Source organism: Aspergillus steynii, assembly GCF_002849105.1.
Source record: "Aspergillus steynii IBT 23096 chromosome Unknown P170scaffold_4, whole genome shotgun sequence".
In the NCBI taxonomy this organism is placed as follows: domain Eukaryota; kingdom Fungi; phylum Ascomycota; class Eurotiomycetes; order Eurotiales; family Aspergillaceae; genus Aspergillus; species Aspergillus steynii.
In genome coordinates, this window is record NW_020194401.1 from 928,354 (window position 1) to 953,650 (window position 25,297).

A 25,297-nucleotide genomic window follows, 5' to 3' on the forward strand; every position below is an offset into this window, starting at 1 on the left:
CGCCACGGCTACATTATAGCCTGGAATACCGGATTCAGTCTAAATCGATATTGTTCTGGATCTCTTATGATTCGATTTGACGCCCACCACGGAAGCTTGGGGCCGTTTCCCAACTGATTGTTTGGAGTCGGGGCATCGTGTGAGCCATTTATGACATGTAGAAGAGTGCCCCATCTGCAGCTACTCCGTATAGCTGCATTGCAGGAGCGAAGCTGACTGCATGTAGTTCTGCGAGAATATCGCACCGCGGACTCCGACGCCACTCAGCACTCCACATTTTCAAGGTAACCGTGCTCGGCTCTATTGAAGATCTCTGATTGAGTCTGAGGGGTAAGCAGACTGATTCATGCGAGGTTTGCAGAGTCATGCGTGGAACCTGGTCCATCACACGGTGGATCATGCACGGCAGGTGGAGATGAGGGGTATTCAGCCGTACCTGATCAATCTACGATGCCTCTGCAAGTACCAGATGAGACATGCATGGGACCTTGGCTTTTTAATTTAGGTTGATGCCATTTGCCACTACCATTAGGGACTCGGTTTGAAGAAGCTTTGACGATGCTGAGAGGGGTTGCGGGGTCCATTTCTTGGTTTTCAGCTCGTCGTTTTCTGCGGATGGCCTGGTACTGCAAGACCTGTCAGATGTTTCCAACTGGACGTGAGGTCACTGAAGACGTTCTTCGAGAGTCTCGAAATGCCCAAGAAAGCCAGAAGGGAATGCCAGATCCCCCAGGCACCCAGGCCACCAAAGCGGGGAACATCCGAAGCGGGCGGAAGCCATCCGTCGGTTGCCCCCGCGGACTTCTCCCCGTTTCTTTCTCGACCGATTTGCTGTCTGTGCTCCCCTCACAGTCAATTCGGGATATCTCAAGGATATGCTGCAGCTGCCAAGGTCTGTCTGAGCTAGTATATATCTTATCCTTATCATGGACTCGGCCAAGAAGAATCGGAATCGCGCCGCCTGCCGCCGCTGCCAGAGACGGAAGATCCGCGTACGTCTCCAACCTGCTTTGAACGGCATTGTAATTAACAGCATGATGAATCCAGTGTGATGGACAGGCTCCTCGCTGTGGATCATGTCAAAAAGCCAATGTACCATGTATCAGCGATGGAAAGCAGGTGGTTCATCGCTCGTGGGTCCCGAATCATTCTTGACAACGTCGGTTAACTAATCATGTTGCAGGTACATTGCGAGCATGGAGAAGCGCATAAAATGGCTGGAGATGACCCTTCAAGAAAGTTGTCCTAATGTGGACTTGAATGAAGCTCCAACCCGTGAAAGCGCTCGACTAGACGATTCGGTAATGCTCGATGATGAGCACGAGGAGCCGTCTATTCTTAGCCCGCAGCAGCCTCATATAGTGGACGAAGATTGTGGTGCAGAAGAAGCCAGAGCTCAAAGTTCCATCAGCCCAGTTCGTCCTAGAAGAGCCGCTCCACTATTGGAATCTCGACAGGCCCATGAAGTTGGCTTAGTCTCACTTTCTCCAGGAGGCGAACCACGATACATAGGACCGTCTAGTGGGTATTTCTTTGCCAATCTTGTCTTCTCGAATGCTGGCCGGCAACAACAGCGACGAGGCATTATAAGTGACCCTGCTGGTTCGGCTTCTGGTGATCCGATCTTGTTAGCAGCAGAGCTCCTGCATACGCCGGCGTCTCTGCCGCCACGACGGGAAAGTGCCGAGGAACTGTCATCGAAGTACTTTCAAACTATACATGTTAGCTACCCATTCCTACATCAGCCATCTCACATGGAGTGTGTCGGGCAGATGTATACCTCCGAGCAGGTGTCGCCAATAGTAGCATTCCAGGTTTATATGGTTTTGGCCATTGCAGCCTCTGACCTCTCGCGGAGATCTAAACTTCGTCTTCCTGCCGAGGGATATTATACCTCGGCAATGCAGTACTTCGATCAGTTCTGTCCAGATGGCTCGTTGGCGGGACTCCAATCACTACTACTGTTGATGATATACGCATTGCACAATCCATCCTGCGGCATAAATATCTGGAACTTGAATTACCAGTGCTTGGCATCACTTATAGATCTCGGACTGCAGCGAGATATACGCAGCACCCCTTCTCTGAGAATGTCGCTCTTTGAACAGGAGATGAGAACAAGAGTATTCTGGGTGGTCTACACATTTGACCGAACAATCGGTACAATGATGGGACGACCGGTTGGCGTCAGAGACGAAGCTTGTGATTTACGAGTGAGTACAAGAGGAAACTAAATCCCACGGCATGATGCTAATTGTTAAGCTCCCAATGGATATAGCAGATCAGGATCTAACGAGAGGAAATGTCCGGGAACGGAATCCGACCGAATCCTTTTCACACATTTCTTTCGGAATACACCTCTTTAAAGTTGCCCGTTTGAACTCGGAGATCAAATATGTCATGCACAGCATTTCGCGAGAGCCCCCGGCTTATGCGTATCCGCCGGTGAGGGACATCTTCACTTGGCAAAAAGAGATTCTAGAAAAGCTACAGAGCTGGAGATCAGAAATCCCACAATCCGAAAGCAGCATGAGTGCGAAGCTCTGCGAAGCAAAATATCACGAGATGATGATATTGGTTTTACGACCTAGCCCAGCTATTCCAGAGCCGTCGGAACAGTCCGCGGTTATGTGTTACCGGCATGCGATGGCATTGCTCGAAAGCTTTCGTGATTTATACAAGAATGACTGTCTGCAGTATAGCCGGCTGGTCGTACATTCTATTTTCTTGGGCACTCTCGTCGTCCTACACAGTATCTGGAAGTTACCCGACATTGCTGCAAGTATTCACATTGATGAACTATCGGCCAATCTGACTTCCTCGCTCAACATACTAAGCAGCATCGGGGAGTATTGGTTGGAGGCTCAGCGAGCTAGGGACTGTATCGAAGAAATATCCGGGGTCACCATGAGGCGACTATTAAAAACTCGGTGTGCGCCAGGTGCTCCCACCACGCCACGACTTCGGCCAAGAGCTCGCACAAATAACGAAAATTCGCGATTCTCTACTTCTCAAGCGCAAGCAAGTCCAGAAACTGATGGCAGAGCACAACATATAAATTATAATCCCCTTGAAACAAACCCTGCAGGGTTTGTTGAGTCGGAATTAGGGCTTCCTGGCTCGTTACTAGAAGATCCGGACTCACTGCAACTCTTCGGCGACCCAGCGCTTGATGGCCTGTTTGGCATGACAGGGGTCCCTGACTTCGATGGTTTAATGTGGGAGTTCTTTAACACTTCCCAATAAATGGGTTTCATGATAAGCCATCGGGATCATGATTTGCTCAAAACTTCGCAAAGATCCTGAGCTGTCTATGTACAGTGGAGTTCTTTATAGCACGTCACGCTCCAGCTCCCATTGTCCGTTCCCTGTATATACCCGGCCTGGCTGATGGTACTCCACCAGGCCATTTCCATGTCGCAGTCCATTATACACCTCGACAAGTGACGATAATACCACCGTCGTCCAGCCGGGATACGGCCCAATGGCAGGATTCGAATTCCTTCGCAATTTATCTGGAAAATTCTCCTCCACAACCTTAACCGGACATCGCGAAAGGTCACTATCTTTTCCTTCCGATGCAGCCGCGTCCACTCTTTTCGTCAGTGAAGCCAATGCAACTTCGTCGACGATCAGGCATATCCTCAGTCGCACGGGCAATTCAAACGAGGGCAATGCTAGGGCGATCTTCCATTGCCGGAAGGCCTTCCGGATGGTTGCTTCGTTTGCTCCTTGATACGAGTCCTCAATGCTGAAGACCTTGGACGCGTAGGTGGTTTCCAAAAGATGCAGTTGCTTGGGTGTTCCCGAGAGACATCGTGGAAGCGCTTGTTGGGTTTCGTTGTTCAGCGCCCGCAGGAATATAGGCAAGAGACGGTCCGATTCGGGAGCATACGTCGTGCGGTAGATAATGGGACCCCAAGTCAGGGTCAGGAAGTCGCGATCAGGGCTTGGAGGTAGAGAGCGCAGGCCCGGCTGGGCGCCGAGTCGGTACACCTCGGATTGGAGGAATCGTGAAGCGGCCGAGGGCTCGGGGGATTGACTGGAGGGCATGATCCTTGCAGTTGATCAATGAAGATCCCAGGTACGTGCGTTCTGGGGAACTGGGGGTGTTCGGTCTTGGTGCTGCAAGTGGATCCCCCGTTGGATGTTGGCGTCAGAATGACATCGACGACGCTGGAATGTCGGTTAGTCGGTCATAGATCCATCTTGTGTCCGAGTACATACAGATGATAAGAAAGAAACACTCCCCGATAGGTTCCTCTCTGTCTTTTCTATTTTTGACATTTTTTCCCGTTTTACTTTTTGTTGTCCATGAATCCATCCCTAGTGGAGCCCACAAGTCCGAACCATTCCACTGCCATGGAAAGCCATGCAGCGATTCCCATCTAGTATTCTATTTCGTATGCTGGACCTCACAAATAAATCGTATATATCACCTTCATCCCCCGTATATGAACGTATCTGGGTCTTTTGGCCCCCCCAGCCAAGATTCCCGCGTCGCTGATATTGCAATGAATCTTCAGTCATGCTTTGGTGTCTGCTCAAAGTTGATAGAGAACTTCACTTAGATGCCAGGATGAAATTTGAAAATGCTTTCTCCACCCTAACCTGTAGTGCATCTAGGTGAATGCGTCTTGTTCCTTAGGAGTAGCTTGCCAGCAGGTGGGCCATGTCACGGCGCAGTGACCGGATGGTGACGAGAGGATCAGGGGCAGAAAGACTCAATAAACACAACTCATCTCGAAACAAGAACGCTGTCACTATTGGTATAGAGACAGGGAGGGATGAGCGATGTGAATGTGACAGTGAAGACGAAGAACTTCACGAGAAGAAAAGGACGCTAAGACCAAGACGGCAGACCTCGGCTCGTCTCCCCGCATTCTCGCCTGAGGCACGCTCACTCTGTCCTTCTCCCGGCCATCTTCTTTCTCACTTCCTCTCTTCTTCTCTCTCCCGGTCTTCTCGCCTTCCTCCCCACATGGAATTGGACTGCAGCCACACCTATACTCTCCCTCCTCTTATCTCTCCTGGCCTCTTTCTCACCCATCCCCTTCGTGCTGCGCTCCCCTCTCTCCCGCAGCTAGGGAACCATGCTCCGCTTCAGGACCGAGGGCTATAACGGCTGCGCAGTCAAGTACTCGCCTTTCTTCGACAATCAGCTTGCGGTCGCGTCGGCTGCCAATTTTGGTCTGGTTGGCAATGGGCGTCTGTTTATTCTCGAGCTGACCCCGAACGGCATTGTGCCAGTGAAATGGTAAGCATCCTGTCGTGTAACGTGTGTCGCCAATTCCGCGCAAGACTGAGTATTTGTACCCCGCAGGTTCACCACTCAAGACTCCCTCTATGATCTCGCGTGGTCGGAGATCCATGAAAGCCAGGTCCTGGCCGGCTCTGGTGATGGAAGCGTCAAGCTGTTCGATAGCAACCTGAATGACTTCCCCGTGCAGAACTGGAAAGAACACAACCGCGAAGTCTTCAGTGTGAACTGGAACCTGGTTGCAAAGGATCGCTTCTGCTCGAGCAGCTGGGATGGCACCGTGCGCGTCTGGTCGCCTGAACGCCCTCACTCCCTTATCACCCTCCCGACCCACAGCTGCACCTATTCCGCCGCTTTCTCTCCCCATTCGCCCGACATCCTCTCCTGCGTGACGTCCGATTCCTATGTCCGCCTGTTCGACCTTCGTACTCCGGCATCGGCCTCGAACCACCTCGTCATGCAGATTCCCATCCATGCCGCCCCCGTTCCTACCGTACCTGGCACCCCCGGTGTTCCTCCCGCTGCCTCTCCTCCCTCCGAATGTCTGACCCATGACTGGAACAAATACCGACCCTCGATTTTGGCTACTGCCGGCGTGGACCGAACCATCCGCACCTTCGACATCCGAGCTCCCCAGCAAGGCCCCCAGGCTGTCATGGTCGGTCATGACTATGCCATTCGCAAACTGTCGTGGTCCCCGCATCTTTCGAACATACTCTTGAGCGGAGGATATGATATGACCTGCCGCGCCTGGAGCGACCAGTCACCTTCGGGAGTCGTCGGAGACACGGATATGATGCACGCTGGGCCCGCCCCCGTTATGGGCGCAGAGCTGGGCAGAATGAACCAGCACTCGGAGTTTGTGACCGGTGTCGACTGGTGTCTTTTTGGCAGCGAAGGTTGGTGTGCCAGTGTGGGTTGGGATGAGAATCTGTTTGTCTGGGATGTGCGCGCGGTGATGGGATAGAGGGGAGTTTCAGTTTCCCACGAACCAAAACACACCTCAGTCCGCATATTGGCGACTAAGCGATCTGTTTTCTTCTCACTTGACTTGGTTTGTCTTCCACCCTTTCTTCTTTCTCTTTCTCCTGGTCTGGACAGGATGATGACTTGATGTCCCTTGTTCTTTTTTCTCCTATTTGATTACACTTCTTTTCCCTGTATTGGATACTAGATTGCATGATACCAATTTCTATGTCTCGAAGGAGGGGCGCTAGTGATTATGGCAAATGTGAATACTTTTTGAACTGTCTATACTCATTTTTGTTCATTCTAGCTCTTCATTGCCTGATTGTCAATGAACAGTCGTAGCCCATGAAGAGGATGTCACGAAAGGCAGACAACAGTCTGAAACCTGCCTTAATCTATATTTACTCCGTCAAACTGGTCATATGCCGTAGCCTCGTCAATCCCATGAAATATCACATCACATCACACCTGTAATAAAGTCCAAGAGCCAAACACACATAGGGTATATCAACAGACTGACAGCCTGGCTCCGGACAAACCTGACGGCATCACGAAGGTCCTTCCCATCGGATAGATCAATCTCCCTGATTCATCGATCGAACTGATCCACTTATTTCCCCAGTCTCGCCTCAACCTTCTTCCTCTCCGCATCCCTCACATTCGCAATCTCATCCCTCGTCGCATCAAACGCCACATGAGCCTGGTTGAACGGGTTCTCATCACTCTTCTCAAACTCCTTCTTAACCAGCTCGATGCGCTGCTGTCTCCGCAGACCGGGATGCTCCTCCTCGACCTCCGGCATGCGCCGGGCCTCGAAGGCTGCATACGCCGCCTTGTACCGACGCTCCGGGTGGCGGTCGATCTTCGAGGTGTCCTTATTCGTCAGGCTCAGCGCGTCCAGCGCGTTGTCGATACCCGTGGCGTTGAGCGACGAGCCCTTCTTGGACGCAGGCGTGTCGTCCAGCTGCGACAGGTCCAGGCCGCGCGTCTTCTTCGTCGCTTGCTTCGCGTTCGCGCCCTTGCCCTTCGCCGGCTGGGAGGCTTCCTCCTCGGCTAGGAGCGCGTCGCGCTCGGCCTTCTTGCGTGCGGCATCAGCCTTTTTGGATTCGGCGTCCTCTCTGTGTGTGGGAAGAGGGTTAGGAGACTGGATGGGTGTGGTATGGTCTGGGAAGGTGGGATGGGTGGTGGACGTACTTCTTGGCGTTGCTCTTCGCGCCCTTCGACCACTGCTTGTCTTCCTCGGCGGCGCGCTTGGCGTCCTCGACGGCCTTCTTGCCGGCGGCGGCTTCGGCCTTCTAGAGATTCGGATGGTGGTTAGTAGGTTGTTGGGTGGAATGGTGAGTGAAGATCGAATGCTATGCGTGGTGAAGCGGGGGCGGGGTAACTCGATAATCTTCATTCTTTTTTTTTATTTGGGTAGAAGGATGGGCTCAGAGGGCGGACGTACCCGGGCGTTGCCGGCGGCCTTCTTGGAGTTCTCGCCTGCTCCTTTCTTGCCTGCCATTTTGTTAAGGAAAGTGATTTGCTGGTTTGTTGGGGGGATGAAAGTCAGAGAGGAAGAGCGGATGAAGAAGAAGTGCGGCGGAGATTCGAATCTCCGGGCGACGTGACCTCGAGATGACTCAGGGCTTACCTAAGAATGGTGACGTCATTGTATACTAGAGAAAGGAAATGGAAAAGCTGAGAGTTATTAACTATTCCAAACTAAATAAACAGCAACTAAGCTACATCACATTCTCATAATCAGAGTCAGAGGGAAAGGCGCATCAACATATCAGGCTAATCGTGTCATATCAGTCGTCAATCGGATTCTTCAAGTCAAAATAAAGTCAAATCATGTCATAGCAATCAGGGCTCGTTCTTCCTTCGCCGCTGTCTGTGTTCGGATAAACTGTTTCTCGTTTTCATGCACCTCTTTGGGTGCCTCGTCGTGGATCTTCGGGACATCAGGACGAGATTCTCGGGGCGTATCGTTAAATGTCGTCTCGACGACTTCGAGGCTAGGCTCGACCCGTTCATCGAGTTGTAAATCAAGCTGTTTTTCTGCGGGCGCGACGATGGGTGCTGGGGCTTGTTCAGTCGTGTCTGCGTCTTCTGCCTTCGCGCTTTCCATCTCGAAATGGACTTTATCGTCATGTAGGGATGAGGGCTGCGATTTCGGGGGCTCGATTGCAGCAGAGCTGGTCCCGATAGTCTCTTCTGTCTCCGTGGGTTCCTCTGCCTGGCTAATAGTTGCTGCAGTCGCAGTGCTGACGATATCGGCAACCGAAGGCTGACCGGAAGCTGGAGAGACAGCGGCAACCGAGCTAATGGCGGCAATTGAAGCTTGCATCTCCGAGTTGGTTGGAGCCTCCCGGTTTGCAGAGGAGCTCTGCACCGGAGATATATGCATGGATGGCACAGAAGTGGAGCTGAGCACATCTTGTGGAAATGGGCGTAGGTTTGATGCAGCTTCCCTAGGTCGGTAGTCGATCGCAAAGAAGATTACAAGGATACTCAGGAGCGCAATGGCAACGTTGCGTCGGTCGTTGGCAAGGACCCGAATATAGTTCACCAGCAAAGTGTGGAGATCGATCTCCACCGGGGGTTTCGGCGGATACATGGGATTGTGGTTCTGGGTTGGACGATGCTGCTGTCTGGGCGCTGGCGTCGGGGTTGCTGGAGGAATAGGAGACGAGGATCGTTCCGGAGTGAACAAAACTGGCATGACCGTGGATAGCGAGGGCGATGGTTGAGTCAGCGAAGGCTGGCTTTCCAACTCCTTCATGGGCTCAATCAGCTGCGGAACTTCCATGCGAGTGAGCGCGGTGGACATCTCGCTATCGAGCAACCGTTTCTCCAACTCTCGCCTGAGTTCCGAGGGAAGCCAGAGACCGACTTCGACGTCTACCTTCTCCATCTCTTTCCACGCTGCGGCCCACGCACCGGCTCTCATGAGTCCGTTCGCAGCGAAGACCTTGATCTCCCACTTCCTGCTGTGGTGATTAGGCCTCAGGAAGCGTTCGCCACAGTCCGGACAGTCCTCGCCCTGCTCCCCGTCCGTTTCACTCTCCTCCTTATTCCCCTGGTCTTCCTTCTCCGAATCGCCTTCCTCGTGGCCGACGAAATGCCCGTGGTCGAGGCGCGGATGCTGCAGCTCCAGACTCTCCAGAAGACGATCCTCGAGTAAATCGTACATGTCCTCCGGATGCGATATCAGGACGCCACGGTCACGGAGGACCCCCGATCCAACCTTCTCTTCCAACAATTTCCACCGCCTCCAATACTCTGACGGCAACACCTCCTTCAGGACCTTTGGATCCGGAGGTCCCGCCAGGCCCGGGATTGGCAGCGAAGGTGGAAGAAGCGTACAATGCAGCAGGACCAGCGGATACTCCTTTTTCACCTTCTGCTTGCCCGCCGACCCAGAAGGCGAGTAGTACGGCGACCTCTTCAACGGCGACGAGTTGGACGACCGCATCGAGATATCCGACATACGGTGTCCGCCTCTGCGCCTCGGAGGCGTGAGGTACTCCTCGTCGCCCTCGTCTTCCGTGTGCATCTGCAACGCCCGCACCGAGCTCGGTTTCCGAAACGCCGACTCGCGCTGCCGAATCGCCTGGAGGGATTTCAACCCGGGTCCCGCCCTCGTCTGGCCCTTGGTATATCGGTCGTCCCAGTAGATGGCAGATTCCTGCGCCTCGCGGGCAATAGTCTTCGCCCCCTCCATCGAATGCGTGAACACCGATCCCGGCAACGAGGAGACGGAGGAGCGGCTGGATGCGCGGGATTTCAATCCAGGGAGCTCGTCATCCTCGTAATCGACGCCGAGGATGTCGCCCGACGACGTGTGTGTCGACGACGCCGAGGAATTGTACCCGCAGTCCTGGGTCAACTGCGTCTCTGCGTCGTCGGCGTGCGGGAAATCGAGGGCTTCGTCGTGAGGCGAATACGGGCGTGACAATTCGTCCGGAAAGTCGTCGTGGTGAGAAAAGTCTTCCATTTAATGCGACTGCAGGCCCGGAATTCAGCCGACTGTAGAAAAAAGAAAGGATAAACAGGATATCTCCGAAGAATGAGCCGGAGAATGTTTCCTAGCTGTTATAGTACTTGCAGTTGGGGCGATGAACGGGAACTGAGGAATGTGAGCAACAGCGATCTGAAATGATCATCGGAGGCGGGATCGGAAAGGGCCGTTCTCACAGGGTTAGAGCATTTTTCTGGTGAGTTCAACATTGAATCTCACTTGAAATATGTCCCGGCCTAATCGTAGGTGAAGGTGAGAAGGTCGTGTTGATCTGTTGTTGGCGCCGCCTCACCGCCTGGTTGTGCCGGGCAACCACGTCTCCTGTGAGTTGTATAGCAGATCACCAACAAACCAGGGATTGATCCAAGGGATTCTCAGTGTTTCATTTACTTTATCTAATTGTGAAAAATAGCCATAAATCTAACACTACGCGCGACCCTCATAGCAGAAATAGTTCGAGAACTTGGTCTACGATCTGACTGCGGAGCCGGAATGGACGGCATGTTGGTTTAACCTAGTAAAGACCTACGGAGTATAACCTTCGAATTGTGATCCCTGGCGGGCTTCACCCTAGCTTATTTTCGTTCGATTATGTGGACCGGCTTTTTATGATGCACGAGGATCTTAACGTTTAGTTAACTATCCAGTCAGTACACCACTCGCTCTCGGACCTCGAACCTTTCAATCCGGAACAGCCCCAGCCCAATCAATCCAGTCGAAAGTATGCAAAAGCTCCAAATGGGGATAATCCGGAAGATCAAACTCCCATCCAAACACAGATGAATCCAACCTCGGTGTGGCCATGGGCCCCGTCAATGTAGTCGGCGCATCTAGGATCCGATCTAGAACACGGCCAAAAATACGTGATACGAAGACATTGAAGTCTCGAGACGAAGCCATTGGTCGAACCCATTCTAGGAATCCGACCAGGAGACTGAGATTCTGAATGATCTCTGATCGTAGCTTTGCGCGATGAGAAATATTGCGGGATGATAGCTACCGACGGGATGTAAAGACATCCATTTCCGAGGCCGATGCAGAGGGCGTGAGCGAGGATTATTTGCCAGTATTGAGTGCACAGGCTTAGAGTCATGAAGCCAACCACGATTAGACCGGAGCCCGTTAGGATTAACGCGCGGAAATAGCCAGCATCATAGAGTGGTGCCGCGATCACCCCAACCAGCAACAACAGAAAGGCTTGTATGTATGGCTCCGATCCATGAGATGCTCGAAGGCGACTGATCGGAAAGAAGGTCGATCTCGTAGTAGGTCTGAAAGACCCCGAATGTATTCACAATGCCCCTAGAATGATTATTAGAGTACAGCTTGCATTAGGGGGATAATGCATCTATACCAGGAATTGACGAAAAGAAAGAAAGATCCCATCACCTGTACCCAAGCCTGCAAGCCTCTGTTTGGCGGCGCATCGTGGGCTGTGTTTCCGATATGCTGAGAGGCTTGTTGACTAAACTCAGAGATTTTATTCCCCGATATCAATTGTGCTTTAATAGAAGACGCCATTGTAGTGGGGTTTACCTGTTTGCAGTACAAACCAGCGAAGGTGCAGGGCTCTGTTCTTATACAAAAAACGTCTCACAGAATAAAGGCGCTCGGACTTGGCTTCGGCTTCGGAGTCGATTGGGTTTAGTACACGGTATGGCGAGCCGCTAAAAGATTGGAATACAATAAGGATAATATAAAAGAAAGCTAATACATTATCCCGATGCTGATATGCTCCGCCGGAACGAAGCAGGCAGAACCGAGCACCGAAATAAGGGAAGCAGGTCATCGGACAAACAAGTCAGGCCGTGAAAAGGTACTATCATACAAGGCAGCTATTCGCAAGACCAAGCTTGCAGTCATGTAAATCAATGTCAGACCGTCACATGCGTCAAGAAAAATGTCGTAGATCAAAAAGGGAGCATGCTCGTGATAAATGGTTCGATGCGTCTAAGCAGCGAACAGGAAACAAAACGTCAGAAAATGGATATAATTAAGAACAATGAACAAATGGAGGAAACAGCAAATGGCTCTAGTTTTCGTGACAGCAGAGACCGAGACGCCAAGGGAACTTTGCTCCCAATCATGACAAAGCGCAACACATCGCTGAACGTGGGCACGTAGACTCCGGAACTATATACGGCAAAAAGGACGATCATTAATGTGGGCGTGGAGTACTATCATCGGGGCTCATCAGAGAAGGATAATTCTGATGCTCCCCGAGATAATTGAGAACGTCCTGGGGAAGGTATTCCAGCCAGGGAAGAATTTCCCCATGGAAAGCAAAAGGCAATTGATCCTGTTGTTGAAGAGTAGCCATGTCGATGTCCTGACTTCCAATCATCACATCGCCGTGGGAACCTGGAGCCGGATGGAATTCAGAAGGCCTGGAGCCTATAGGTTGCCCATTGTGGGCGGATGGAAGATTGTAGTTAAAGGAGGATGGCTGGGGTTCAAGTCGGGTTGTAGAAGGCATGTTGTGAGGGAATGTGGGCTGAGAAGGTGAGGGCCGGGATGTGGGAAACGACGTGTTGAGACCCAGGAGAAGATTCGCATCGGAGGTAGAAGCTCTCCCAGAATGCAGGGGAGAGAACTTCGCGGATGCAGCTGCCATCGTGGAATTAGGTGTTGCGGATGTCGTTCGAGCCTGCTCGAGCGGTTGCGCAAATGAGCCCGAGCCTGGGTTAGAGCTAGATTGGATAGGAACAGCAGGATAGCTATGGCTGTATTGCGATGAGTATGTGGGCTTGGGTACCGAATCCACTGGTGGTGCAGGCATTTGGTATAGCAAGCTTAGGTTAGGCTGCGACGAGTTGGTGGCTCCTGTAAGCGCCCAACCAATTGCTTTAGGCACAATGCGAGTCAGCATATGTGATGGAATATTCTCGAAGAAAGAAAAGAGGATGGGGGGGGGGGGGGATTATCTTACCTTGACTGGGGTCTATCTTTGGGGACCGTCTTCCATCATCAAGCGATGAATCTGCAGCCGTACCTGATTCTTCGGGGTTGTTTGTTCCGCCTCGTCGCCAATTAGCTGCTGCAATCGCTTGGACTGGGGGTATATCGCCTGCGTTTTCCATCTCTTCCACGGTATATAAGAGTGGGTCGACAATGCCCTTGGCCTTCTGGTCCAAAACCGTGAGTATATATTTTGTCCCTTCCCAGTACGTCTCGAGTGCCTTCAGTGCTTTGTAACATCGTTGGTAATTCTCTTTAGCAGCCGAGGCCAAAAGGATGTGCTTAGCGGTGGGCTTCCTTTCCGAACCACCTGAAGGGTCCATGTTTGGCATAATGAAGCCACTTGTTTGATTAGCCAACAGTGGCTGACTCGGGGGAGAGCCAGAGCTAGAGGTGGGCGACGCGTAGTAGGCGCTCTCCATAAGGAAAGCACACGCAGCGATATACATAGGCTGACTTGTAAAAGGGTTGCCGATGAAACTTTTGCCATCCACCAATTCGGAGAACGAGAGAATATCCGCAATGGTTTTGGCGGACGACATGGATAGCTCCCGGCTGTTTGGATAAAGATGCTGAATTGTCCCGCCGAACGAATTGAGGAGGGTGGGCTGATGAAGGAGGACAATCAAAGTATGAAACCACTGGAAAGAATGTCAGATTCACATCCAAGCAGGGGAGATTAACGAGCACATACAAAATGAAGGAGAATGAAGTTGGTCCCCTCTTTCGCCTTAACATAAGCTTGGAAATTCGCAGCATTAAAATGAAGTCGGGGCGACAGGCGCTGATAGATACCTAAGGACCACGCGGGGTGAGCAAAAGATTCAGAGAGAGGGTAAAGGCAGAATAGAAATAGTACCTGTCAGATCACTTTCCATTCCTGCCAGTCTCTTGAGGGTATCTGTCGTGACGTGGTTGACGTCTTGGATCCCATTTATCAAATCCGTCACCCTCCCGTAGAGATGGATGACGCGAATCAGCGGCGGAAATGGCGCAGGCCAGCCGTTCGGGAGCAATGATTCTGACTGGAGGGGAAAGCACAGTTCTATATCTTCATCACGCAGAGTCACGGGTCTTCCTGTACCAGATGATATTACACGGTCGAGGAAAAAGATACTCCAAAAGGTATCTACCCTTTCCTTTTCCCAGGCACGTTGGTTGTCGGACCCCTGCGTCTCTTTTCCTGGACTTCGCGAAACTTGAGGGTCATCGTATTGTTCCTCCCTCAACTTCCCTGCTTGTCCAGTCATCACTGCGTTTGGGGTGACACCACTTTGCCCATAGCTGTATTTCAGCCCTTGAACCTTCTGCATTCCGAGATCTTGAGCCATTCGAATGGAGATTCCCAGGTACATCCAAAGACCGCTATCGTGGTTTGAGCCGAACTCTTCGTATGCCAACAACAAGCAGGCTTGAACAACGGATAATATAGGACACGACAGTGACTCGACGAGAGCCCCCATTGCACGGTGAGCAAAATAATGGCCGCGATCAGACTTCCTGGTGTCAGGCGGAGGCGCCGAGCCGTCAATCGAGGGAGCCTGAGGCGGACTCAGAAGCGGATGAGGAGAAAAGCGCGCCGACAGCGCACAGACTGCATCCACCAGCATCGTATCGATCTTTTTATCCTTCAAGTCGCGAAGAAACCGTTCTCGTTGTAGAAAGGGGAAATTACACCCCAAATGTGTAAAGAATAGGTCACATAGGTGAGTCACCAGATTGCTAACGGGCAACGAATCATCTCGGTCATAAAATGGAATAGTGTTCGCATCGCGACTCTCACGGCTGTCGCTGATCGAATTGAAATGGTTTAGTCCCTCGTCGGCGAGTTTGGGGCTTCTAAGCGGGGATAGCGACTCTACAAGTATCCGAAATGGAACCAGTCAGACAGATTATATCATACATAGCAGCCCACGGCAGGAATTATCGAGTCGGTTGAGCAATAGGGGTATAGGGAAATAGAGTGGTTCTAGAAGCGCATACCAGACGATAGAGATGGATTACTCTTGCGTGACCCGCGGACTTGAACCACCTGCAAGTGCCGTTAGTATCACATGGGCAGGGAGACTAGCCACTGGTGAGGAAGGCTGCATACCATTTGCTTGAAGCCAGGAACGATGGCCGTCGGACCGAAGTATCTGAAATAGGGAACATGGGTGCGAGAGCTCGAGCTTAGCGACGTACGACCTATTAAGCTGCTGGTCAGTATGGACGATCACCACAGAATCCCGAATTGAAGCTGGGAAAAGAGCCTTGCGCAACATACTGCTTTCTGGACTTTCACCGGCGTTCTGCTGTTCGGATTCTTTTGTGGTTCGCGTCGAAGTATCCCTTGTGAGCGAGGCATCCTTCGAGTCCGTTATTCGGGAGCCGTCGGTGAGTTTCTCCGGACCATCACCACGAGGCAAGGTAGCTCGTTGCGGTGAATCCGGAGAGCGACTCTCAACTTTGACGGGTCCGCGCGAGTTGGCCGCTTCGACGGGACCGGGGACGGAGGGAAGGGTTGGGGTACGTGAGGCGGCATCGGATTGCGATCGAGCATGGGTGGGAGGATCGTTGTAGCCCAGGCACACATGGTTGTAATCGGAGCAGGTCTTGCACACTACGGCGTCGGAGGTCTCGGTCAGTCCACTGAAGCATCCCATCGCCGTCGCCCGGAGAATCCGCCTCATCTCACCTGGTTGTTCGCCCGAGCATCGGATCTTCCGCTTGCGACACGTCCGACACCTGTGCGGCACATAAGATAAGCTTGGGAACGGGCATGATATCATTCGAGGCGAGCTTACGCCGCGTTTACTCGTCGCCTTTTGGTCTGAGGCTGGCCATCGGTCGAGACGAAGCGAATCTGTCTTGGAGGGGGAACATTATTGCCGCCGTTCTTCTGGGGAGAAGGGAGGCTCATTGCGAGCAAGTAGTCATCCGTGGTCACAACACATTGGGCGATTCGGAGGCTGCTCACTCTATAGCGATCGAGGGTTGGCGGGAAGGAAAGTGAAGGGAGTGGCCAGGGACGGGGTGGGAAGGTGGAACGAGCAGCGATAGGGAAGGTCTTTGGACAACAGAAGCACTAAGCAGAGAAAAAAATCCATGGACGAGATCCCACGTCGTGGCCGGTGAGAAGATCGTCGGTTGACCAGGAAGGGAGGACGGAGTGGGAGGTGAGGGGAAGGACGTGCTCTTTTTTTTTTCTTTGGGATTTAATAATCTAATATTATGACTTAATAATAATATAAGAAAAGGAATAATAATAAACACCCATAAGAGAGAGTAAGAATACCAAAGGAAGGGAAAAAGAAAATTGGACCAAGCCGGGGGGTGGGCAAGTCAGCGATTCGTGATGGTCAGGCAGAGGAAGAAAGCAACGAAAGCCACCGCACCAGCCCAAGCCCGTTCCAGCCTGACCGCCCGGGGTCTTTTGTGTCGTTGATTCTTTCGTTCGGTTTTCTTTTCTCTGGAGTTTTTGTTTATCTTCCGACTGAAGCACCGAACTGCGGTTTACGAGGCAATTACTCCGGCCTGACCAGGTCTTTTCGAGATGGGGCAACAGTTACGACCTCAGGAACACCGCTTGGGTTTGATTCCCAAAACAAATAAAAACAGCATTTCAAAAATTTTAACAAAAAAAAGGGATTAATAAAACCAAACCGCCAATCAAATCCAGCGGTTCCGCCCCCATGTCACTGGATGCTCAGGTGATGCTCTTTGTCCAGCATCCATCGATGACGCCGGACTTTCTGGAAGCGCGGCTCATCCTTCCACTTGCCAAACGTGACCTCTGGAAGGATCGCATCCTAGTGTGTGTCTGCTGCATGGTCACTGGTGAGAATCTGGTCCCTGCAGCTGCTGGATCTCTTATCATCGACTGTCTGAGACGCGGAGTCTGGACTCTGGGGAGAGACAGCAAGTGGCTCCTTTCTCCGTCCGGAGGCCCGGACTGGCGGTGGCTCCGTGTTTGGGACGAATCCACCGCGCTGGTCCACTCCCCGGCTCACCCGACGGTCTAGGGAGGTATTCTTGGTAGGCTAGGATATTAGTCACTCCTGGAACAACGGTCTTTGGCTCTTTGGTTTCCCTGGGAGGCTTCGGAGCTGACTCCTCAATCGGTTGATTGCTTAGGCGCCCTGATATACGCAGTAGAGCAATCTTCAATGAATTGATTCCATTCCCATTGGCTAAAATTTACAAAGTATATTTCCCAGGTCTAGTGTCTAAAATTGCGGTCTTGGGATCTCCAGCGCATCGGTGGTTCGTCCGTACTGGATGCCACCCAATCGACTAATCGGCTTCAACACTTTGAGGTCAACAACGCTCTTGTCTGCGTCGATGGCGTCATCCCGTGCCCAGAATCGCACGCCCTCGATGATGGCCAGCACTCCCGTTTTCTTGCCCGGCACCTGGCGACTCTCGAACTCCTTGGTCTCCACGAGCTTGCCTTCGATGGCCAACACCGACTCCTTGACTCGGGCGGCCTGAACGACCGAGCTCGGCGCTTGGTGTAACCCCGAGACCTCCCATTCGGAAACCCCGTACGGCGCGTTGATCGCGGTCGCATTGGCGGCCTCGACAAAATGCTCCGAGACGATGTTGATCACGCACTCTTCGGTCTCGGCGAGGTTCTTCAGCGTGTCTTTGGCGCGGTCAAGGCCCCCGACAAAGCCCACAACGAAGAGGGGGGGATCGTGGTTGACGAGCTGGGAATAGCTGAACGGCGCCAAGTTGGTCGACTGGCCGTCCTTGGACCGGGTGCTGATCAGCGCAATCGGCCGAGGGACCATGCCGGAGATCAGGAACTTGTAGTTGGACGTGGCCGGCCGGCCTTCTTCGTAAGGGTCGATTTCGATATGGTTCTTTTTCAAACTCTCGCCGCCATCGTTGGCGCCGTCGCCTTGTTTCCAGTCGGGATTGGGGGGCTTCGAGTACGTGACTTCGGCGTCGCGGTTAAAGTCGGGCCGGGAGGCCTGGACCTGCTCAAAGTCGCCTCCAACCTTGAACATCGCCGTGGTCTGGCTGATAGAGCGCTTGCTGGTATGTAAGGGGTGAAAGAGGGGGGTCCTGTGAGGGCTGGGGTCTGGTTAGCGTCGTCGATACTTTCGCATGTACCACCTTGGCCCTGCAAGCTTCCCCAGGATGAGGATATCGTGCCGACTGAGAGGCTCAATTGGTTGGGGGAATTGCTCACGATGATCCGACGGGTTGTAAATGTATGCGTCTCGCCTGTCTCAGCAGTGCACGATGCATGAAGACCAAATAATTTCTCGTTGGGTGTGATGCTATATATGAGCGAGGGGCGAGGATGGCGATTCCCCCGTCGAACCGGCAATGAAGCTGGTGCTCGGTAAATCCACGTCGGTCTGGCCGGTGTTTCTCTTATTTCCACCAGCCCAACAGGTTAATTTCCAGAAAAAGTGCGTGGCAATACGGGTCACACTGCCGATCTCCGGGCCGATAAGCATTTGTCAGCCCGACTGGACCCCGCAGCCTAATTTTGGGATTTCATTCGTTTCTTTTCTCTTCGTGGAGATTTCAGACATGAATTTGTATGCTGTAATTCCTCATCCTTGACTGGTATGCACCAGCTAGGGGTTGTGTGGCAAATATGTGGTGAGCTTCAGAGTGGTGATATCTGTACTGCTGGGGTTGAACATATACACCAGCGGACGGAGCAATTTCATACAATCTCATAAGATCATGGTCTCGGTGTACAGACAAGCCTGTACCAGGCGGAGAGGACCCGACCACGATGATCCCACCCAGCCTCAGTTTCTCGGAGAGTTTGGAAAACTCTTAAATAAAGCTCGTGTGGAGCCAATTGAGGCGGGATTGGGATGTCAAATTGCCGTCGTAGACCGATCCTTCATGCCTACGTTGAGCTTCATATTGAGCAGGCAAGGATCTTCAAGTTGGTAGCTCTTAATCAGCTGCACAGTCGAAATCTTGTCTTGTCCTCGTTGAAAACCCAGGACGGTCAATAGCTAGCAAATCCATCTTCTGACACTTGCTCAGACTTTCAAGAACAACCTCCGCGTCAGGCGCCACAATCGAGAAAACCAACATCCGAGGAAATGGCAGAACACTCGTAGAGAAACTGATATCAAGACACAACTCATCCTCGCATCTCGATCGTCGACGACTCGGCATAGTGGACACCCAGATCAACGGCTGAGTCGATGCGATGCCGTCATCGCGTCCAGTCACTAGTGTGCAGTAGCTTATTGATGATCTGTCACATTTAGATTCAAACCATTGGCTGCAGGTTAAGATCGCTTTTGAAGCTGAGAACCTAACCGAATTGTTTTCGCTTTTTCGGTTTTCTACGCCCCCTTGCGTTCAGAAAGACCACCTGTTCAGAACCCCCAGAATGATCAACTCCCAACAGCTGGGTTTAGATCGGTGAATCGTGGCTGATTGGACTTTTCTATCTAGCGATTGAAGCCTTCTGTACGGTGTAAGAAGAAGTACAGTCAGACGAAGGTACGTGGCGGCGTGGGTGAACCTCGATTCGGTGTACCCCGTCAGTGGCTCACACCGGCCAAACAAGGGAGGAAACCAAAAATGTCCCAATTAATTCAACTGGACTAGTCCTTGTCTTGCATTAGTCCCTCAGGTAAAGGTGACTCTTACTCCGTACATTCCAGCACTTCATTCTTCTCTGGTCTTACCTTCTTCTAATCACTCCTCACCCCTTCCTCTCTCTTCAAAGAAATCACATACTACAACACACTCATCCTGTACTATCATGATCGTGTCTACTAGCGATACAGCCCGCTGGGCAGAGTTCCTCCGTCAGAACGAGGGCGTCGAGTTCGTCTGGCTGCAGTATATTACCTACAGCGCGACGGCCATTGTGCAAATCATGCCGGTCAATCGATTCACCCAGTTGATTCAAGACGGCCAGAGCCTCCCGATCACCAAGGCCATATACCATTTACTCCCTGGGGACATCCTGGCCGACGGCGCCTTACCCAGTGGCGCGTGCCACCTCAAACCCGACCTCTCGACGTTATACCGCCAGCGGGGCTCGAACTCCCACCGAGCGGTGGTGATGACATCCAGTCTGAACGGCGACGGCACGCCGCTGGCCGAATGCGCGCGATCACGACTCGTCCATCTCACCGATTTGTTGACGCAGGAGTCGGGATACTTTCCCCTGGTGGGATTCGAAATGGAGGTTGTCTTCCTGCGACGCGTACGTCAGGACGGGAAAGTACACTACGAGTCGCCCAACACGAACCACTCTGTTTTCAGTATGACGAACGATGATAAGAAAGCCCTCGACTTGGTCGAAGAGGTCGTGAGAGCACTTCTAGAGGCGGGGATCGCGCTGGAGAAATTCCACGCCGAGTCGGCGCCGGGACAGTGGGAGTTCGTCCTTCCGAAAGACACGCCCGTCAAGGCAGTCGATACGCTGCTGAAAGCTCGCGCCATCATTTCAGACGTCGCAGAAAGATACGACGTACGGGCGACCATGCACCCGCGGCTGTTCCCGACCAGCGCCGGGAACGGAATGCATACGCACATCTCCATCAATCCGACCGACGGTCAGGACCTCGTCGGTGCGGAACACTTCTTCGCGGGAATCATCGAGCATTTCCCCGCCGTGTTGGCGTTCAATCTGGCGCATGAAGCAAGCTATAGTCGAGTGCAGAGTGGTACCTGGAGCGGCGGGGAGTATGCCGCCTGGGGCTGGGAGAACAAGGAGATGCCGCTCCGGCGGATCACGACTAACCGATTCGAAGTGAAATTATTAGATGGATTGGCGAACCCTTACCTGGCACTCAGTGGCATGCTTGCCGCTGGGATCGACGGGCTCCGGAAGAAACTCCCTCTGACGGGGGGCGACTGTCGCACAGCTTCTGGGCTTCTTACGGCCGCAGAGAGAGAAGCCTTAGGGATCAAGACGCCGCTACCAAAGTCGCTGACGGATAGTCTTGACGCGCTCGAAGCTGATGACGCAGTGTCGGAGCTTGTAAGCTCGGCAATTGTGTCTACTTATCTGGGGGTTAAACGTGGCGAAGTTCGACATTTCAAGGGCTTGAGTGACGAAGAAACGAAGGATTATTTGATCTCCAAATACTAGATCGAGGTTAGAATAGATCACGTTGTGTTCTGTGAGAGCATTGGTCGGATGGTGAATATGTCAACTTGAATGTAGCAACCATTTACTCTGTAGAGGCCTTCACAGCCCCTATTCAGAGCTGAACGATCCATAAATAGTTCTGCCGGTCTTCTGGAAAAGGCACTAGTTTCAAATGGTTGACGTCACTACCAAAAGCAGACATACACGCTAGTACGCATCTGGTATAACTCAACCCAGAAGCTATGCCTGATTTGATATCTGACCCTTGCCGCTTTGCTGAAGGGCATGGCCCTGTCACGGTAGAAAGGGTCTACATCGCCGTTTGATTGCAGACATTGCTAAGGGAATCACTCTAAAAAGAGCGATATCTAGTGGGGTAGATGTACTTACATTAAGTTGGCTGCATATCTGCAGATCTTTCTAGAACGAAGCTGAGATTGTCTCGACTGGCTGCTGGCAGGCTTTCCGCTGTTTCTTTGCCGGCAGGGTACAGCAAAGCAGCAAACTGCAAGATCGCCATAGCATATCAGACGATCAGTTCACTGTGCTCTAGTTGTAAAATTAACATCCCCAATGGTAGCAACCAGGACCATTATGTAAGAGCATGCCGGGTGTCACAAGTGCAACCCCCCAGCTGACGTTAAAGCGGCCGGAGTCCCCTCAGGAACCACCAGACGCAGTAGTTCTCCGTAGGGCTCCCGAAAAGTGGTCCTCAAGGCAGCTACGCTTTGTTCGTCTTCTCGATTTTTCTTTTCTTTCTTCCTCTCCTCTCTTTTCTCTCCTCCTCTCTTATCCCCATCCCTCCCTGACTGTCCCGACTCCCTCGCCCGATCGCTTCCTGCTGCGGCTGGCCGCTTCCTCCTGCTGACTTTACTCCGGTGGTCTCGTGAGGCTTTTTCGGCCCCGATTACTGTGCCCCGCAATCCTGAAGCGATAAGACTTCAATCGTTATTTCACCTCCGATCTCCAAATTCGGTCGCCGTCGGTTGCTGTACCTGACTTTTTACACCTTGTTGAGAGTATTATTAGTCCACTTGTGATCAGGCGAAATTTGATCACTCCGCCATCATGTTTGGAATCATTGCGGATCTGTTGTCGTAAGTGCGCTCCGCTGCTCTGAGCTGGTTGCCGGCCCTCCCGAAAACGTCACGAATCGGCCCTCTAACTCGTGCGAAATAGCTCAATCGTCACGATCCTATTCCCCATCTTCGCCTCTTATAAAGCTCTGCGCTCGTCCGACCCCTCCCAGCTGGCACCATGGTTGATGTACTGGGTGGTGCTCTCTGCCATCCTCATGGCAGAGTCATGGACGGTCTTTATCCTTGGATGGTACGTTGGCTAATTCCATCAAAAGCTTCGATATCCAAAGAAATTGGCCACTAACCAAGCCACTGCTCCAGGCTTCCTTTCTATAGCTGGTTCCGTCTGTTCTTCTTGACATACCTCGTCCTCCCGCAGACCCAAGGTGCCCGTCTGCTCTACCAAGATTACGTGGACCCTTATCTATACACCCATGAACGGGACATTGAAGATCTCATCGGTCGTACCTACGAGTGCGCAAAGGCCATGGGCCTTCAATACTTCTACCAGGCGGTGGATCTTGTCCGGGAGAAGGTCCTGGGCCTACCTCCCCAGCGGCCCGCAACCCCTCCCCCGCCCTCGGGCCCTGCATCTTATGCTCAGTCGCTTCTCTCCCGGTTCAATCTTCCAACTGCCGGTGGAGCGACCGGGCCCCCTCCCGCAGCCTCCAACAACGACTGGTTTTCTGCCATCAGCTCCGCGGTGGCCTCGGTGACATCCACGGGCCAAAGCTCCGAAAAGCGAGGAGAGGAGCTCTCCGCCAGCGGCTCCCTCTTGCCCCGCGAACTGTCGTCCATGTCCCGCGGTGAGAAGGCCAAGTTCATCTCCAACCAGCGGGACATGTTGGATGTCTTGCGCAATGCTTTGGCCAAGGAGGAGCAGAACCTGGGTCCTGAGGATGACGGCCTCGCATACGGCGCTTCCCTGAAGAAGAACCGCAGTGACAATTCCTTCGATCATATCGAGCATGACGACATCCGCGACCGCTCTCCCGCCCAGCCGGCTCGCACTCCCAGTGGCAATTGGGCCTCGGGCTGGTTTGGACAAGGAGAGCAGCAGGCCGGTTCGTCGGGCGTTGAATTTGCGGCCAGGGCCGTTGACGAAATTGCTCGCTCTCGCGGCTCTCATAACTAGAAGTAGTCAAAAAATTTCCTGCGTTTCGAATGTGAACGATTTTATCGGGTTCTCTCGTGCAACGTGCGCCCGTATGGTAGTCGGTGTGATTAGACTGCATTGCGTGTACATTTTGACGATGTCAATAGATGATTTCGGGCGTAAAATTTACCAAGTCTTGCCCTTGCGCAGGGTTGACCCTCTATTATATCTGCGACGTACCCTCCACGGACTACTACGTAGCGACAGTCGTAGCGCGAACACCAGCCCCGTGGTTGATTTGCTGACAGATTTAAAAATAGACGTGATCTCTGATCTGGCATGAGACTAAGGGCTTAAACCTAAGCATTCCTCCATGGCGGACGGCGTGTAATGCATCACAATTCACAAGTCGGTGTAGTTGCACTGACGCTTGATAAGGGTCAGGCCGTGCTGGGATTGCAGATCCACTGCTTGAATACCTAAACGACAACTGTTTCGCCGTTCAGTTTTCCACAGAACCCTTTATCGTATTTCCCTCGCCGGTGGGTACTACTCCCGGAGTCGCGATCAGCCTGATCTTAATGGCGGATAATCCCCTCGTTGCTAGGAGGACCCGAACCGGGATATGCAGGAAGAATATTGGAACCGATCGACACGATTTGGGTTCTGCAATCGACCATGTTTCCGTGTCGGAAATCGACTAGACGAGGACAAATCAATATCCTGGCGGGCCTGCATATGACCGTTTCGGGCCACCCGATAGTAGTCGGGTTGGGCAGGGGATTTCTTCCGGGCCAAGATGCCTCGTCTCGCCTCGGTCGAATCCTTTGCGAGTGGCCTCGTGGGTTGAGTCTTCGATGGACTAGGGTAGAGTCATGCGAAGGAGACAGGCCAGACCAATAAATTATGAGGATGAACTGGTGAGTCCTCCATGCGCTGGTCAGAACAATGTGGTGTGCACCGGGCATTACCAGTATTGCCTTCTACTAGTGATGTATGCACCGCTTGGATCTGAACCTTGTCGGGGCTTCCAGTCGCCTACTAGTAGAACATGCACCTACTACTCGTCAACCTAACCGTGGGTTGAGTTAGACCGCGGTAAGGATGCATCCGTGCACCTACGTAGTACATATATAGCACCGATACGGAGTCGATCAAGACATGTGTTGCATTATGGGTTCTTTTTTATTTATTATTTTTTGAATCAGATTTTTCCTTTTGAATCAGCTATTGTCCTTATTCTACCCCGTATTTTATACTTCGTAGACTGCGTCGTTCGAGAGAAAGAAAGAAAGAAAGAAAGTTGGATCGCCTTTGCCTGGTGGCCTGGACCTCCATCATGAGATCATGGCGACACCTGAGGCATCTTTGCCACCGCGGACGAGGCTGTGAGCCGACTGTGAGTCAGCGCCCGAGGGAACTACGCTGCAAGTCGTTGGTTGCTACCTGGGGCTATCAAGACCTGGACAGTAAAGTTCGTCTTCCGGTGACATCGCAGTCACCAGGCAGTCATCGACGGCCTGCTGAGTGAAAGGCGAACAATCCGAGCGTCTGGTGGCCCGTGATTGGCCCGCCGCTGCCCGAGTCTGTTCCCGATCGGGCAAGCAGCCTGTTTGGGATGTTTGATTGTCGTATCAATCCCCGTACCGTATTGTCATCCCGCGCAGACTCTGAAGGTGAACCGCCCTGGCGCTCAAGTCAGAGGCAGGAGTCACTCCAGTCTGGAGAGCTCCTTTGTTTAGCGGAGGTCTCCTTTGACGGGGAAATTATCATGATAGAAATCCAAAGAGTCATCAATTGCAAGGACGCATCCCTATCACTATCCAATCTCGTCAGACCACTGGTTGGGGGT

At 52.5% G+C, this 25,297-nt stretch overlaps 9 protein-coding genes across 9 annotated transcripts; 4 read left to right on the forward strand and 5 right to left on the reverse strand.

Moving 5' to 3' along the window:
* Positions 1–926: 926 nt before the first annotated feature.
* Positions 927–3,246, forward strand: P170DRAFT_446709 (Zn(II)2Cys6 transcription factor; the record flags this gene model as incomplete). Its single annotated transcript, XM_024850824.1, has 4 exons — positions 927–992; positions 1,048–1,133; positions 1,184–2,213; positions 2,263–3,246. The coding sequence occupies 4 exons, from the start codon at positions 927–929 to the stop codon at positions 3,244–3,246; spliced, it is 2,166 nt and encodes a 721-aa protein (XP_024704222.1).
* On the reverse strand, positions 3,189–4,221 carry P170DRAFT_436588 (uncharacterized protein). Its single transcript, XM_024849183.1, has one exon. The coding sequence runs from the start codon at positions 4,051–4,053 to the stop codon at positions 3,331–3,333; it is 723 nt and encodes a 240-aa protein (XP_024704223.1). The 5' UTR covers positions 4,054–4,221; the 3' UTR covers positions 3,189–3,330.
* Positions 4,222–4,946: 725 nt separating this feature from the next.
* pex7 (putative peroxisome biosynthesis protein (Peroxine-7)) lies at positions 4,947–6,491 on the forward strand. The gene is made up of 2 exons (XM_024852253.1): positions 4,947–5,257; positions 5,324–6,491. Exons 1-2 carry the CDS (start codon positions 5,094–5,096, stop codon positions 6,225–6,227), a joined length of 1,068 nt encoding a protein of 355 aa, XP_024704224.1. The 5' UTR covers positions 4,947–5,093; the 3' UTR covers positions 6,228–6,491.
* Positions 6,492–6,585: 94 nt separating this feature from the next.
* On the reverse strand, positions 6,586–7,733 carry P170DRAFT_509589 (DUF1014 domain protein; the record flags this gene model as incomplete). The annotated part of the gene is made up of 3 exons (XM_024854693.1): positions 6,586–7,347; positions 7,424–7,524; positions 7,677–7,733. The coding sequence occupies 3 exons, from the start codon at positions 7,731–7,733 to the stop codon at positions 6,840–6,842; spliced, it is 666 nt and encodes a 221-aa protein (XP_024704225.1). The 3' UTR covers positions 6,586–6,839.
* A 199-nt stretch (positions 7,734–7,932) lies between these two features.
* Positions 7,933–10,460, reverse strand: P170DRAFT_464504 (uncharacterized protein). Its single transcript, XM_024852254.1, has 2 exons — positions 10,412–10,460; positions 7,933–10,343 (listed from the first exon to the last, which is right to left on the reverse strand). The coding sequence occupies exon 2, from the start codon at positions 10,209–10,211 to the stop codon at positions 8,064–8,066; it is 2,148 nt and encodes a 715-aa protein (XP_024704226.1). The 5' UTR covers positions 10,212–10,343; positions 10,412–10,460; the 3' UTR covers positions 7,933–8,063.
* A 1,933-nt stretch (positions 10,461–12,393) lies between these two features.
* P170DRAFT_475257 (putative C6 transcription factor) lies at positions 12,394–16,095 on the reverse strand (the record flags this gene model as incomplete). Its single annotated transcript, XM_024853240.1, has 8 exons — positions 12,394–13,079; positions 13,165–13,834; positions 13,888–13,988; positions 14,053–15,051; positions 15,177–15,225; positions 15,289–15,380; positions 15,460–15,920; positions 15,980–16,095. 8 exons carry the CDS (start codon positions 16,093–16,095, stop codon positions 12,394–12,396), a joined length of 3,174 nt encoding a protein of 1,057 aa, XP_024704227.1.
* A 1,252-nt stretch (positions 16,096–17,347) lies between these two features.
* On the reverse strand, positions 17,348–18,407 carry P170DRAFT_436593 (flavin reductase family protein). The gene has a single exon (XM_024849184.1). It carries the CDS (start codon positions 18,185–18,187, stop codon positions 17,402–17,404), a length of 786 nt encoding a protein of 261 aa, XP_024704228.1. The 5' UTR covers positions 18,188–18,407; the 3' UTR covers positions 17,348–17,401.
* Positions 18,408–19,771: 1,364 nt separating this feature from the next.
* On the forward strand, positions 19,772–21,359 carry P170DRAFT_436596 (FluG family protein). Its single transcript, XM_024849185.1, has one exon. The coding sequence runs from the start codon at positions 19,930–19,932 to the stop codon at positions 21,268–21,270; it is 1,341 nt and encodes a 446-aa protein (XP_024704229.1). The 5' UTR covers positions 19,772–19,929; the 3' UTR covers positions 21,271–21,359.
* A 607-nt stretch (positions 21,360–21,966) lies between these two features.
* On the forward strand, positions 21,967–23,631 carry P170DRAFT_436600 (HVA22/TB2/DP1 family protein). The gene is made up of 3 exons (XM_024849186.1): positions 21,967–22,367; positions 22,450–22,599; positions 22,671–23,631. The coding sequence occupies exons 1-3, from the start codon at positions 22,339–22,341 to the stop codon at positions 23,482–23,484; spliced, it is 993 nt and encodes a 330-aa protein (XP_024704230.1). The 5' UTR covers positions 21,967–22,338; the 3' UTR covers positions 23,485–23,631.
* The last annotated feature ends 1,666 nt before the right edge of the window (positions 23,632–25,297 follow it).

Bases quoted from the DNA above. Each gene is read 5' to 3' on its own strand.
- P170DRAFT_436588 (XM_024849183.1), bottom strand. From the start codon at position 4,053: ATGCCCTCCAGTCAATCCCCCGAGCCCTCGGCCGCTTCACGATTCCTC.
- pex7 (XM_024852253.1), top strand. From the start codon at position 5,094: ATGCTCCGCTTCAGGACCGAGGGCTATAACGGCTGCGCAGTCAAGTAC. The intron at 5,258-5,323 runs GTAAGCATCCTG...TGTACCCCGCAG, and splicing joins GGCATTGTGCCAGTGAAATG to GTTCACCACTCAAGACTCCC.
- P170DRAFT_464504 (XM_024852254.1), bottom strand. From the start codon at position 10,211: ATGGAAGACTTTTCTCACCACGACGACTTTCCGGACGAATTGTCACGC.
- P170DRAFT_436593 (XM_024849184.1), bottom strand. From the start codon at position 18,187: ATGTTCAAGGTTGGAGGCGACTTTGAGCAGGTCCAGGCCTCCCGGCCC.
- P170DRAFT_436596 (XM_024849185.1), top strand. From the start codon at position 19,930: ATGATCGTGTCTACTAGCGATACAGCCCGCTGGGCAGAGTTCCTCCGT.
- P170DRAFT_436600 (XM_024849186.1), top strand. From the start codon at position 22,339: ATGTTTGGAATCATTGCGGATCTGTTGTC. The intron at 22,368-22,449 runs GTAAGTGCGCTC...CGTGCGAAATAG, and splicing joins ATCATTGCGGATCTGTTGTC to CTCAATCGTCACGATCCTAT. The intron at 22,600-22,670 runs GTACGTTGGCTA...CCACTGCTCCAG, and splicing joins ACGGTCTTTATCCTTGGATG to GCTTCCTTTCTATAGCTGGT.